This window comes from Odocoileus virginianus, chromosome 24, assembly GCF_023699985.2.
Source record: "Odocoileus virginianus isolate 20LAN1187 ecotype Illinois chromosome 24, Ovbor_1.2, whole genome shotgun sequence".
Classification (NCBI taxonomy): domain Eukaryota; kingdom Metazoa; phylum Chordata; class Mammalia; order Artiodactyla; family Cervidae; genus Odocoileus; species Odocoileus virginianus.
In genome coordinates this window covers 16294886-16309545 of record NC_069697.1, presented here as the reverse complement: position 1 = coordinate 16309545, position 14660 = coordinate 16294886, and the positions used below count along the sequence as shown (strand labels likewise).

The 14660-nt window shown below is 34.4% G+C and overlaps 1 protein-coding gene across 3 annotated transcripts in view; it reads right to left on the bottom strand.

The window, feature by feature from the left end:
* TMTC3 (transmembrane O-mannosyltransferase targeting cadherins 3) overlaps positions 1 to 14660 on the bottom strand; it is a 60787-nt gene that overhangs the window by 17981 nt on the left and 28146 nt on the right. For all 3 annotated transcript variants that reach the window (XM_070454305.1, XM_020889029.2, XM_020889028.2), the window contains exons 6-8: positions 14042 to 14214; positions 7494 to 7746; positions 1945 to 2093 (exon numbers count right to left, since the gene is read on the bottom strand). In XM_070454305.1, the coding sequence (XP_070310406.1) occupies positions 1945 to 2093; positions 7494 to 7746; positions 14042 to 14214 (575 nt within the window). The remainder of the gene's footprint in view (positions 1 to 1944; positions 2094 to 7493; positions 7747 to 14041; positions 14215 to 14660) is intronic.

Here is a 14660-nt window from a genome sequence, read left to right as displayed (position 1 = left end):
GCAGAACAAAAAAACATTGTCTTCATCACCAAAAAGAGGTAAGAAATGTGTTAAATATCTCTAAATGTTGTGTTTGAATTTATTCTAAAGACTAGGGATTGTTCTAATAATCATCCAGCTTGAGAGAGAATAACACCAAAAAAATTAAACACTATAAACACTACTCTATTATAAAGTTCAATGACAAAAAAACTGATAAACCAGATTTTTAATTGTGACTTCTTACAGTTCTTTTGTATCATTACCTATAACCTGAATACTCTTAGTGGTGTTTATAAAGGGTCAATCTTATCCCTGGCTATATTTAAAAACATCACCGCTTACAATATACACCACAGGTTATCATGGTATTCTTCAAAGAATCTGTGTGTGTGTGTGTGTGTGTGTGTGGCTGTGCTGGGTCTTCGCTGCTGCATGCAGCTTTCTTTAGTTGTGGTGTGCAGGCTTCTCAATGTGGTGGCTATTCTTGTGCAGAGCACGGACTCTAGGGTACGTGGGCTCAAAAGCTGCGGTGCACAGGCCTAGCTGCCCTATGCACGTGGCATCTTAGTTCCTGAACCAGGGACTGGATGTCTCCCCTGCATTGGCTGAGGGATTCTTAACAAGTAGACCACCAGGGAAGTCCCAGAATTTTATATTTTAAAAAGCTAGAATTATTCATTAAAAGTCATAAAATTAACCCTTTATAAAATAGATGCAAATTACTTCTATAGCTTTAGGTTAATCACTTGGGACACAATTTGTCACTTACACAATGATCATTATACTCGATAATCACTGTGATCTCATTTGGTATTAGTAGGATTAATGTTCTTTGAGCTTTTGCTTTTTGCCTCAGTTACAAAGTTCTGTTTCTTTCACTTTGATAGATCCACTTAACCAGGATAAAAGTACATGGATCAGAAGGACCATGGACATGAGAGATAGTCAGATATAAATTTAAATCAAGACTGCTGTTTACTAGCTGTGTGGTCTTTTGTAATTCAGGTAACTTATATGAGCTTCAATTTTCAAATGTGCAAAATGAAGTTAAGGGGTGTCTAGATTCAAGGAGAAAACAAATCTACATAAATGTATCACAGAGCTGGCACATGGGAGGCACTACAAGACTGGTAGTGATTATAACTGGATACATGGGTAGAAGCTATGAGAAAGTTTAGGTTAGAGTGAAAATTGTAGTCATGGATGAGACTGTCAGGGAGAACATGCAATGTGAGAAAAACAGCTATTTGTAAAACTCTGAGAAATAAAACACATTTAAAGAGCTGGTAGGTACAACAGGAAGAATCTGAAAAGAGGTTGAGCAGAAATGAACACAGGTGGCAGAGAGTCAGGACAGAGATTTTTACAACTGCCAGGGAGATACACTTTAAACCAAGCAGGGACCGATTTAGCCACAAGACTCAATGTGTTACAAGACAGTCAAGTGATGAAGACAGAAGTCAATTCTGTGGGTTGAAAGGGGATGGGAAAGTAAGAAAAAAGAAACAGTGACTATTTTTTGCATACACAATCAGTGATTATTCTGTTCCTTAACAGTGAATTTAAGGCAACTAGAACATGGTGGTTTCTATGAAGCAAGAAATTACTTTTGTTTTCTATATGCATTTTACATGTATTAATCCAATATGACTCATTTAAGATGACTGTATCTTAATTCATTACATATGAAAGCAGCAATGATCATTTGAAAATTTAGTCTCAATAATGTTCTTTGTAGCATCTGCATCTGAATTAAAGTCTCTTATGTGTTAGACTGTAAGATAAAATATGAGGAAAAACACAGATAAGGTAGGAGTTAAGGAGCTAAGGAGACTATCAATGTGAAAAACAAAAAGGTATAAAAGGATGACATAAAAATAGAACAAACATTTTAAACACTTAAATGCATCATACTAAATTCTACAGTTAGTAAGTATTAAATGCACTAACATTTTAATTCACCTTTTGTTTGATATTTTCTGCCATCCATGGGCTACCAAAATACAGAACCCCATGCTAGGAACATATAATACTCGCTCAGCAACAACAAATCCAACTGGGAAAAAAAGATTTGATGCAGGAATAAATGGTAATGCCATTAAACAAAGCGCCTACAAAGAGAAAAAAGATAATTTATTAAATTAAAAAATATACACACATCAACAGTCAAATCCAAATATTTTATCATTTAATTTGGATAATGTACTGGTGGATCAATTTTAATAACACTATAAAGAATAGTGATTTAAACATAGAGAAGGAAACTTAAGGATGGTAACAATAAACATGAAGATGTATGTCAGCAAGGTGAGATGACGTCTTCCTAAACACTAGAGCTTACACCTCAGCCTTATCAAATAAAAAATTTTTGAAAATATATCTAAAAAAAATCAGTAATTTTTATATGTCTAACTAATGTGTGCAAAGAGACACAACTGAGTGATTAACATTTTACATCACAAGTGCACGTGGTAAAAATAAACTGACAGGAAAAGATATTAGTATTACTATTATGTGTAATGAATACTGGAGATTGATCAGCTACGTTTCAACAAGACAGTAGACTACTTCTATACGTTACTTCAGCACTGCTCTGCATAGTATTCTGATAGGTCACATACATTTAACAGACTTAGTATACGAATAAAAATAAAACTGGCCCCTTTAAATCAACAGTCACTTATTCCATAAGAATTTCTAAATTTCCAACACTGTGCACTGTGTTAGAAATAAACATCACAAAATGCTTAGATGTATTTGCCATTTTGAAAATGGGATGGCATATGGTTTCCAGATTACAGTCATTACAAAAGATAAGAGAAAATAACTAGCACACAAATAACTTATGGAAAGAAATAAGCTGGTTGTCAGTAGGATATCTGTTTCTATGGACATCTGCTTCCATATTCTCTTACTCTGATTTGTTTTATAGTACCTTGTGGAATAAATATGTTGTTTTTTCAATTTCAGAAGTCTGAGAGTCTTCTAACAGTTTGAGAGAAACCAATGCTTCTTATTATACTTTACTACTGAAAATCAATGTAGAAATGTAAATAGTGAAAAGAATACTTTCTCCATGAATCACAAATTAGTAATTTGTAATGATCCAACACCGAATCTGAAGAAAAGCACTACCATCAAACTGCTCATTTATTATCAATTTGTAAGTCTGAAATTTTAGTGTTTTCTTTTTATTCAAAAAGGTGAAACATTAAGAGTGCATAATTCACTTTCCACTTTCCAGAAATGTTTGACAAAAACAACCAGGTAGCTGTGAAACAGAGGTATTTGTTCCTAAATACATGATCCTTTTAAAAAAATTCCCTGTTAATTCATGGATGCCCTAAGGCAATTTCATTTGAAAGAATAAAGTGTTAAATTCATCCAAAGAGGCATCATGGATTGATGAATAAGCTACACAAAAAAAGAAAAGCCATCTCTCAAAAAAAAAAAAACTATTGATTCTTCAATAAGAATTGTCTCAATGATTGACTTACTCAGATGTTCTAATACGCTGTTAATGTATGCCAACCAAGTTAACTATAATGCAGTATCTTCTCCGAGAGTGGAAAGAGCGAAGAGTTCTGGAGGCAAACCTGGAGGCAAATCTGGAGTAAACTACTCCAATCACCTTGTGACTCCATTTTTTTTAAAATAAATAAATGGATTAACTACTTATACTATTGAGATACACATGATATCTTATTTAATAAGTGCTTAACATACCTGGTGCTTGGTAGATACTCCTTTGGTTTACTTACCTCTTTCAGATATCTTAAAATAATATTACCATTAAAAACTGTATGTTTAGTTTTATACATACATTATTTTCAGACTATTTTCTATAATAGATTATTACAAGCTACTGAATATAGTTTTCTATTTTTTATTTTATGTATAGTATCAATAGTTTGTATCTGTTAACCCTATATTCCTAATTTATCCCACTTCTTCCTCCCCTTTCCCTTTTCTACACTGCTAAATTGCTAAGAGTCCTGTCCAACTCTTTCGAGACCCCATGGACTGTAGCCCGCCAGGCTCTGTCCACGGGATTTCCCAGGCAAGAATACTGGAGTGGGTTGCCATTTCCTACTCCAGGGGATCTTCCTGACCCAGGGATCAAACCTGCGTCTCCTGGGTCTTGCATTGGCAGATAGATGCTTTACCACTGAGACACCAGGCAAGACCCTTCTCCTTTGGTAGCTAACTTTGTTTTCTACAAAACTAACACAGTATCATAAATTGACTCTATTTCAATTTCAAAAAATTTAAGAGTATGTTTAGGACTATATTTAAAGCAGTTATACCTAAAGTCACAAGGGTTCCTTTTTTATACATACAAAATATAACGTAATTTATGTAAATCTATGTTAATTTCATTGGCAATATCCTTTCTATTTTTTATCATTTGCACTATACAAATCATTATATTACTTGCCAAAACTTCGTATTTAACTACTCTTTATTTCGCTTTTTAGTAGAAACTCAGTTTTGGATGTATTCTACCATGTATCTGCTTCATTTTTATTTATGTGAGCTGCAAAGCATTATTAGACAAAGTCCCAAAGCAAAAATAAATCTTTATCATCATAAATTCATAATCAATTCCAAATTAAATCCTTAAGACTGCTCAAGATTCCAGGTTTCTTTGGTAGGCTCACTCTCACTCTTTTACTATTTTCAATCTTGACTATTTTTCTCAAATTTCTGGCCCATGTCACTTTTAGGAGGTGACTATGCTACCAAACTTTCAGAAAAAATAAAAGTGATAAAACAAGAATTTCTTTAATTCTCTGCTACTAAATCTATTAACATCTCCATTCACGACCATTTCCATCCTTCTTATAACATAAGCAGTGTCTCCATCTATCTGAGGTCAAACCTGAGCTCTACACCTCTAATCTTACAATCAATCAGCCTTTCATTTACCTAATCACTTTCTTATGTCAACTTTCTATGCTAAAAACGCTCTTGCCTTTCCAACCTTAAAAATCTTCTCCTTTGACAATATTAAGTTATCTTAACCATTCATTATGACCCTTAGGTAAAAACAAGTTCCCACACTCTTAGGGAAAGATTTTTGTGGACATGGTTAACAAGCAGTTGGTTGTAACCTCACTTAATGTTTCAACTCAGAGTACCTTTTTGTAAGCAAACCCATTAGTGATATCTCTGTGTATAAAGGTCAGCCAACTGAGTACTCCAATGAAAGTGATTCTAAATGCCAACCAAGCAAGTCTTCCCCCCAATATCAACCCACTTCAGCCTCAGAAGGTCCATCAATTCCAGGTCTCTATGCTTCCCCCAAGCCCTGACACCCCAACAAAAGATCAGTTGCTTTGTTATACTTCAAGCCACTGCCTGACCGGCTACCTTCTCTAAATTAGACCTTGTCTCCTTCTTTGAAATATTCAGTTAAATCATTCCTAAAGGTTACCTACACTAGCAATCTTCCCTTCCTCATCTCCTAATCAAATCACTCCACAGATACAGATTTCATTTAAGTAATTACATGAATGAAAAATGAAGGCGCTCAGTTGTGTCCGACTCTGTGACCCCATGGACTGTAGCCTACCAAGTTTCTCCATCCACGGGGTTTTCCAGGCAAGAATACTGGAGTGGGTTGCCATTTCCTTCTCCAGGGGACCTTTCCAACCCAGGGATCAAACCCAGGTCTCCAGCATTGCAGGCAGATGCTTTACAGTCTGAGCCACCAGAGAAGCCAAGTAACTACATAAAAGAAGTCAAATCCAACTGATCTCAGTCACTATTTGACAGCAACTGTTGGTGTTAACTATTTTTCCAGAAACGTTTTCCTACCTTTCTGTCCATTTGGTCTATTTCCTATTTGGTACTCTTGCCTGAAAAATCCCATGGATGGAGGAGCCTGGTTGGTTGCAGTCCATGGAGTCGCCAAGAGTCGGACATGACTGAGCGACTTCACTTTCACGCACTGGAGTAGGAAATGGCAACACACTCCAGTGCTCTTGCCTGGAGAATCCCAGGGATGGGGGAGCCTGGTGGGCTGCCGTCTATGGGGTCGCACAGAGTCAGACAGGACTTAGCAGCAGCAGCAGCTATTTGGTTTATTTTCCTTTACACGACACCTAAATATGGAAGCTTTTCAAGACTGACTGAGACACAGCCTTCTTCTCTATCATTCTATTCAGCCCCTTCAACTATTTATTGAGGGAAAATTAAGAACAAATAGTGTAAGGCATGCATTATGTGTATGAATTAACTTCTATGCACCTAGAATGGTGATAGCTAGTTACCACCTCCAAGAGATGTGACAAAATCTCAGTTGAGAAAGGCTGCTCTATAACCCTTCCAAAGGTCTTCTTCTTTACATCTTGCTTTCAATTACTATCTCTATGGCAACTGTCAAATTTCTCTGTGGCAATTTATCAAAATTTTTTATGCGTATCTGTCTTTGCCACAGAACTCCAGGCACAAAGCACTATTCAAAATCTCCGTTAGAAAATTTCAAAGATACCTCAAACTCATCAGATCCAGACACTAGTAAATATATCTTTCTTAAATCTCTACTGGAGAAGGAAATGGCAATCCACTCCAGTATTCTTGCCTGGAGAATCCCATGGATGGAGAAGCCTGGTGGGCTGCAGTCCACGGGGTCGCAAAGAGTCAGACACGACTGAGTGACTTCACTTCACTTCAATCCCTATAGTCTTTCAAATTTCTCTAGAATGTGAGTTCTCTGGCAATGGGGGCCCTGTATTTCTTTTTACTATCATATACTCAGTGCCTAAAATGCTACCTGATACACAGGCTACAAATCAAAATTTTTATTGAATGAATAAATGAATCTAGTGGCTGCAGCCAGAATATACTTGCAAAGTATTAAAACACTTTCTGTCAAACAGTAAATTCTTAAGAAAATGTTGAAGATGATTATTTTCTTCCATAATTTAAAGTAAGACAACACAATTATTATGAGTAAGAAGTGAGGGCAGAGCTAAGAAAACTGCAAAGAAACAGATCTCATTAAAACAAAAAAAGACTTTCAAATAATCAGAACTCTCTGAACAAATAGTAAGAAATACCTCAGGGAGTAATGAAAGTTTTGCTAATGAAAAATATAGAGCTATGCATTTCTAGGGGCTTATCTTACATGATCCTCTTCTCTGTGCCAAGAAAACAAAGAAGTATACAGTATACTGAATAATTCATTTCTTTAAAAGGGTGTATAATCTAGTGGGGTAAAGGTAAGAAATAAAAAAAATAAATAAAATGCTAAAAAGGATGATCCATGATTTCAGAGTTCCCACCAAATTAGGGAAATTCATAATCACTCTTTGTGTCACATGCTGAATGTGCAGCATTAATCAAACTCTGACATATAATTATAGTATAGCCTAAAATAAGTTCATAAATTAGGATGACACGACAAAGACAGACAGCAATTTTTCAAAGGTGCTTTTGAAAATCTAAAGGCACTCAATTAATAAACTGAATATAGTATCATCTGAAAATTTACGCAACTTTCTTACCATTAAAACAGTTTTGGAGGAATTACTAGGATATCTGAGACTAAATACTCCCAAAGCTCCCAAAAAGCAAAAAAAAATAAATGTGGCAAGATTTCGAACATCTAGAAATGACTCTATCAGTGGTATTGTTCCCATGGTCCAATCACAGCAGAGCTCTGAAGGATTTAACAGAAGCCAAGCATTCACAGGAAGCAGGTAGTTAAAAGTCAGCTGCCTTGTAGGAGTTGGGCTTACAGCAGCTGGGTTATCAAACCTGTGTAAAGATGAAAAAAAAGTTACTGAAATTAAAACAGTTTAAACACAAAGTTAATATATAAAAGATACAAATACTGAACAATAATAATAAAAACAGTATTTTACATGTAATCTTGTTAAATACATAAACTTTTTATGGATACCTTAGATTCTTGCCTGAGTTCAAATTTCTTTCTGAAATGTCTAATTGAGAGGTATGATATTTATGAAGAACTGTTTGAGAGGCAAGCAGGTTACCTATTTCTAGTTTATTATGAGAATGATTCAGACAGGTATTCTATATTATGACATTCTGCAGAAATGCTTTTATTAAATTATGGCTTTCTGCTTCAACATCATAAGAAAAGTTTTGTACGATTCATTGTTGTATGTGTTGTATGAATGCTTCTGAGAACACTAATTAATGTTTTCCTTTAAGAGATGTTTCTTTCATCACCAAATGTTAATGAAAATTATGTTTTCTAGAAAGAATTACTATGCTTTCTTTTGTCACAGAGACAACTAAATCATCTATGAGCTTTTTCTTTTTGTTTTGACTTCTACAAAGCTAAAAACCAAATTCTAGTACAGAGTAGTAACTGGACAGCCATATGGCACATTTTATTTGTGCTCTACTTAATACAACTTATATCCTAGTTTATATAGGCCATGATATATTATTAGTCTGTTTACTGCAAATCAAGTCAAATCATTTTTTAAAAGTGCATTTAAATTAATCATTTCAGATTTTTAATTCCTTACAGTGTGTTCTAAATTGTATTAACACATCTAAATTGTGTTAACATGTAGTTGTTTAAATCTTCCCTGGAGACTCAGATGGTAAAGAATCCGCCTGCAAGGTAGGTGGAGTCACTGGCTCAGGAAGATCCGCTGGAGCAGGGAATGGCCACGCACTTACGAGCTCTTGCCTGAATTCCATGGACAGAAGGAGCCTGTGAGCTACAGCCCACGGGGTCACCAAGAGCTGGACATGACTGTGTGAGTGTTTCCTTCCTCTACTATAGTTGCTTAAAAACCCAACTCTCATTTTAAAATGAGTAAGTCAAAGAAAAATCAACCTCTAGCACTTATTTGACTTGGTCTTCTTAAAAATATCAACTGGTTGAGAAAAATGAATTATTATTTGAACAAGTAATATTTTCTAAACTTTCATGCTATGCTAAGTCGCTTCAGGCGTGTCTGACTCTTTGCAAGCCTATGTACTGTAGCCCTCCAGGCTCTTCCCTCCTTGGGGTTCTCCAGGCAAGAGTACTGGAGTGGACAACCAATCCCTTCTCCAAAACTTTCATACTTCAATATATACACATATGAAAAAAACTAAAGCTTGAAAGTCAGAATTTGAATTCTCAACATGACCAACAAAACTGAACACAAAACCTTGTCCTGTCATCTACTTTTCAGAGTTCATTTAGAAAAATTAACTATTTAGGATAAATTATTTGATAATTGAACTTCAGTCAAAGAATACATGTCAAAGCAAGTCTAATCATATTACAATCAACCTCAAAGGATAACAGAATAAAATTTATACAACACACGTACATACACACACATTTTAAAATGCTTATATTTGGAAAATACAGTGTTAAACATAACATACTCCATATACCCATCTACATATATATACAAAAAATAAATACATTCACACCTATAAGGCACATTTTCATATTACAGAACCAGAGATGCAAAAGAGTTGATTCAAATTCCCTAAAACAAATGATAAACAGGAAAGATTAAGACTAAGGAGTGAAGAAGGAAATACAAAATATCTATCTACAATTCAATCTACTTTCCACACTACCACGCTTAAATGAGCTTTTAGTTTAGCGTGGCTAGACTCAGAAGTAAAAATTCTGGTAGTAAAAAGTAAATATTCTTTATAGAAAAAAATGCTATTAAGGATAGTTATTATAGAATATTACTCAGACATAAAAGAACAATGAAATAATACCATTTACACCAACATGGATAGACTCAGAGATTATCATACTTGGTGAAGTAAATTAGGTAAAGAAAACCAAATATCATATGATATCACTTATATGTGGAATCTAAAAGAAGATACAAATGAACTTATTTACTAAACGGAAAGAGACTCAGATATAGAAAATAAATATATGACTACCAAAGGGGAAAAGGTAAGGGAGGGATAAATTAGGAGCTTGGATTTAACAGATATACCTTACTATATATAAAAGAGATAAACAAGGTCCTATTGCATAGCAAAGGGAACTATATTCAGTATCTTGTAATAACCTATAATGGAAAAAAAATTGGGCTTTTGTTTAAAAAAAAGTTCTTGCATGTAATGTCAGTCACTTGAATAAAACTATGAATAGGCAACTTTATAAATTTTCTTTTAAACTTTGGATGAGTGAGGTGTGGAAAAATGCTATGAGAGCAGGAAAAAAAAGATAAGAAGAATGTTAAAATTCAGTATAACTTTTGCTTCTAGCCTTAAACAAAATAAAAAAAAAGGAAAATTAAACTTTCCTTTAACATTCTAAGCATCAAGCAAAGAAGGACAATGACACTTATTTGATAGGAAAAATAATAACAAAAAACAGATGAGGGGAGTCCTATCTAAAGAGTTTAGAACTTGGACAGAATTTTTAGTCTGTGCAGCAACAAGAGAGAATCTGAGTGGAGACCATTTGTAGCCCTAAATTGAGAAGATGGAGCTGGGAGCCCTAGAAGTCCAGGGGGGTTAGAATTAGCAGGCAGAATACCAGGAAGAAGAAAACTGTTGAGAAAGAGAACTCATATCTGTAAAGGCTCTCTCTCCAGTTTTCAGTACTAATGAGAACTGATCAGCACATATACACAAAGAAATACATAAGGACAGTTTAGGGGGTTGATTTCTGTCTCCCCAAAGTTTATGTCTACCCAAAACCCCAGAATGTGACTTTATTATCAAGAAGGTCTTTGTCAATGCAGTTAGAGTTAAGATGAGGTCACACTGGATTAAGGGTGGACCCACTATCTAATGAGGGCTTGGTGACCCACTCCAGTACTCTTCCCTGAAGAATCCCCATGGACAGAGGAGCCTGGCAGGCTGCAGTCATGGGGTTGCAAAGAGTCGGACATGACCGCGCGACTAAGCACAGCACAGCACCGTCTGATGACTGATGTTCTTATACAAAGAAGAGAAAATACAGAGAAACACACAGGGAAAAAGGCTAGGCAAAGATGGAGCAGATTACAGTGATACAGCAACATGCCAAGGAATGTCAAAGATTGCCAGCAACCGCCAGAAGCTAGGCATAGAACAGATTCTTTCCCAGAGCCTTCCGAAGGAACCACTGTGCCTGACACCTTGATTTTTGGACTCTGGCCTCCAGCACCGTGAGACAATAAGTTCCTGCTCTTGAAGCCACTCAGTTTCTGGTCAATTGTTACAGCAGGTCTAGGAAAACTAATACAGTTTGGAAAGTACCTTCTGAGAGGATCAGATAAAAACTCACAACTGGGAACAGTTCTTCAGCAGCCAGAGTGGAAATCCCTCATAACTCGAAGTCTATCAAGGAGAGCTCAGGAGGGTCTTGTGTCAGCCAGGGAGCAAAATCAGCCCTATCCTAAATGCTGCTGTGCTTCCCAGGTGGCTCAGTGGTAAGAAATGCTCCTGCAATGCAGAAGTGGGTCCAGTCCTTGGGGAGGGAAGATCCCCTGGAGAAGGAAGTGGCAACTCACTCCAGGATTCTGGCCTGAAAATCCCAAGGACAGAGGAGCCTGGCAGGCTACAGTCCATGGGGTTGCCAAAAGAGCTAGACATGACTTAGCTGTTAAACAAACACTGCTATGGTCTCCTAAAACAAAGCTTAAAAGCAACACCTGAAGATGAAACATCTTTCAAATAACTTACATGCATCTGAGAACAATGCTCTACAATATTTATAGGAATACATTAGGTAAAATCAGATACAGTACCTATTAGAAAAACTACCAAGCATGTGAAGAGGTAGAAAAATATAATCCATGAGGAGAAAAATTTTTCAATCTAAACTGACCAAGAAATTACACAGATGACAAAATCAGTGGAAAAGGACATTAAAGTCCTAAAACAGTTAGAAAAATGGAGTACATACACAAACACACACACACAGCTCAAACAGAACTCAAATAGAGATGAAAATGTCTGAGATGAAAAATAAAAGAAATTAAGGACAGAACAGACATGCAGAAAAAAATTGGTAAACTTGAAGCTACAATGGAAGAAATTATCCAAGATGAAAATGGGAAAAATAGCTTTGGAGGGAAGAGAAATAAATATAGAGTAACAGTAATATTTCAAGAAGCCTAAAGTACATGTAATTGGTGTCCGCAGAGGAAGAAGGGAGAGCAAAGAAAAAATGTTTCAAGAAGTTTATAACTGAAACAATTCCAAAATGTATATGAAGTAAGACCTACATATTCCAAAAAGCTAAATTAACCTAAGCACGAGAAACATGAAGATAAAACAAACAGTAACTGAAAGCTTGCAACTTTTGGCCATTTTCACCCAGTTTGTTATAAGTCCTGAAGTTGTAATGTACAGGATCATGATTGCAGTTAATAATACCATATCATATATTTGGAAGTTGCTAAGAGTACAGATCTTAAAAGTTCTCATCAAAAGAAAAAAAAAACTTTTTGGTAATTATGTGTGGTGATGGATGTTGACTAAATTTATTATGGTAATCATTTGTGTGTGTGTGTGTGTGTGTAAGATTCATTATGTTGTTCACTAATAAAATGCTATATGTCGATTATGTCTCAATTAAAAAATACAGAGAAGACAAACAACAATAAAGAGAAACTATTAAAAGCAAGCATTGAAAAAAAAGACATACTACATGCAGAAACATAAAGATAAGGATGAAAAGATTTTCCATTTAACATAACACAAGCCATAGAATATAGAGTAATATTTTTAGGTTAGTGAATGAAAACCAGCATTGTAGAATTCTACACTCAAGGAAAATATCTTTCAAAAACAAAGGTAAAATAAAGGTATTATATATACAAAAGCTTAAAGAATTCATCACCAGCGCAGTCCTACATGTCAAGAAATGTCAAAGAAAGTCCTTCAGTCACAAGGAAAAATGGTACCAGATGAAAATCTTGATCTAACAAAGGAAGAACACTAGAAATGGTAACTCTACGGGGTAACACAAAATTTTTTTAAAATTTAATCTCTTTCAAAGATAACTGTTTACAGTAAAAAATAACAATGTATTGTGGGATTTATAATGTATACTCAATAAAAAATATGAAAATAGCACAAAGCACATTATCATTTAAAGTGTATAAAAATGTATTTATTATATATGTATTAGTACTATATATATTTACATTTATAATTTACATACAATTATAATATTCCTTAAAGATAAATTGTGATAAATAAATGATGTAAACCAAAAAAACCCCTAAAGCAATCACTAAAAACACACAGCAAAAATTTATAGCTAATAAGCCAACAAGGAGATAAGAATGGAGTAATACAAAATACTCAATTCAAAACAGAGAAAAAAATGGAACAAAGAACAGATGAGACAGAGAGAAAACAATTAGCAAGATGGTAGATTTACAACAAACTGTATCAGACAGCTGAAGCCACCATTTAAAAGACAGATTATCTGACCAAACAAAAAAGACCCAAATATATGTAGCCTATAAAAAATCTACTTTAAAGATATAGATAGAATTAAGAGGTAAAAGAATGAAAAAAGATAAACCATTTACCACTAACAAAAAGACAGCTGGAGTAGTTATATTAATATAAGGAAAAGTGAATTTCTTAGTAAAGACTATTACTAGGGATAAAAAAGCTCATTTAATAATGATAAAGGGATCAATTCATCAAAAAGACATCAAAATCCTAAATATTGATATACTTTATTGTAGAGTTTTACAATAAAAAGAGGAAGCAAAAATTGACAGAACTGAGGAGAAATAGACAAATCAGTCAGTCTGTAACTCTGATCAGTTACAGTCAGAGATTTCAGCATCCTTTTCTCAATAATTAATAGAACAAGTAGACAAAAATGACCAAGGATACGGAAGACTGATCACTTAACCAACTGGGGGAGCATTATCTTGACTGATGCTTCCATGAGTGTAAACGTATATCAAACCTATTAATCTCAACATTTTAAATACATGAGGGTTCTTAAAAAGTATAAATTATAACTCAATAAAGCTGTTAAAAAACCTTAATGTAAATCAAAGACTTTCTGAAACATTTGCAATCACTTAAAACTCAAAGTTTAAAAAAAAAAAAGGAAAAAAGAAAAAGAACCAGAATTTCATACCTGGTGAACACTGGAAGTTGCGACTGAATAACCTGGACTCTAATCACAACAAGTAACAGTGTACTGAACATCAAAACAATGAGTTTTATTAGTGTCTGCAGCATAGAAAATGGAATACTACCCTTTCCACGAAGAAACTGTGCAGCAGTAGTACATAACAATGGCAAAGTATACTAGAAAAAGAAAAAAAAAAAATTTAAGTAAAAAATAGCAATTTACTGTAACATTTCAACAACTGTATTTTCTAATTACAAGATTAAATAAAAATTGACTATAATTATAAAATCAACATGGAACTGGTGGAACTGATAATGAATAAAACTGAGCCCAACAGTCTTATCCAAAAATGAATTATACTATACAGTATTATTGGTGCTTTTGCAAACTGCCCAACAGTTCCTTTATTGAAACTTAAAAATCTGTCCTTAAAAAACTGAAGGTGTAATATAAGATGTTAAGTAAGATTCAGTGGGTATGAAGGCAAAACATGCTTGTTTCTTGCAAATTTTTGCTAAATATTATTGGTAAAGCAATTTATATGATGATACATTTAGAAAATAAATTCATTAGAATCTGAATCAAACAATATAAAAGATAGCAACAAGGAAATTTATATTTC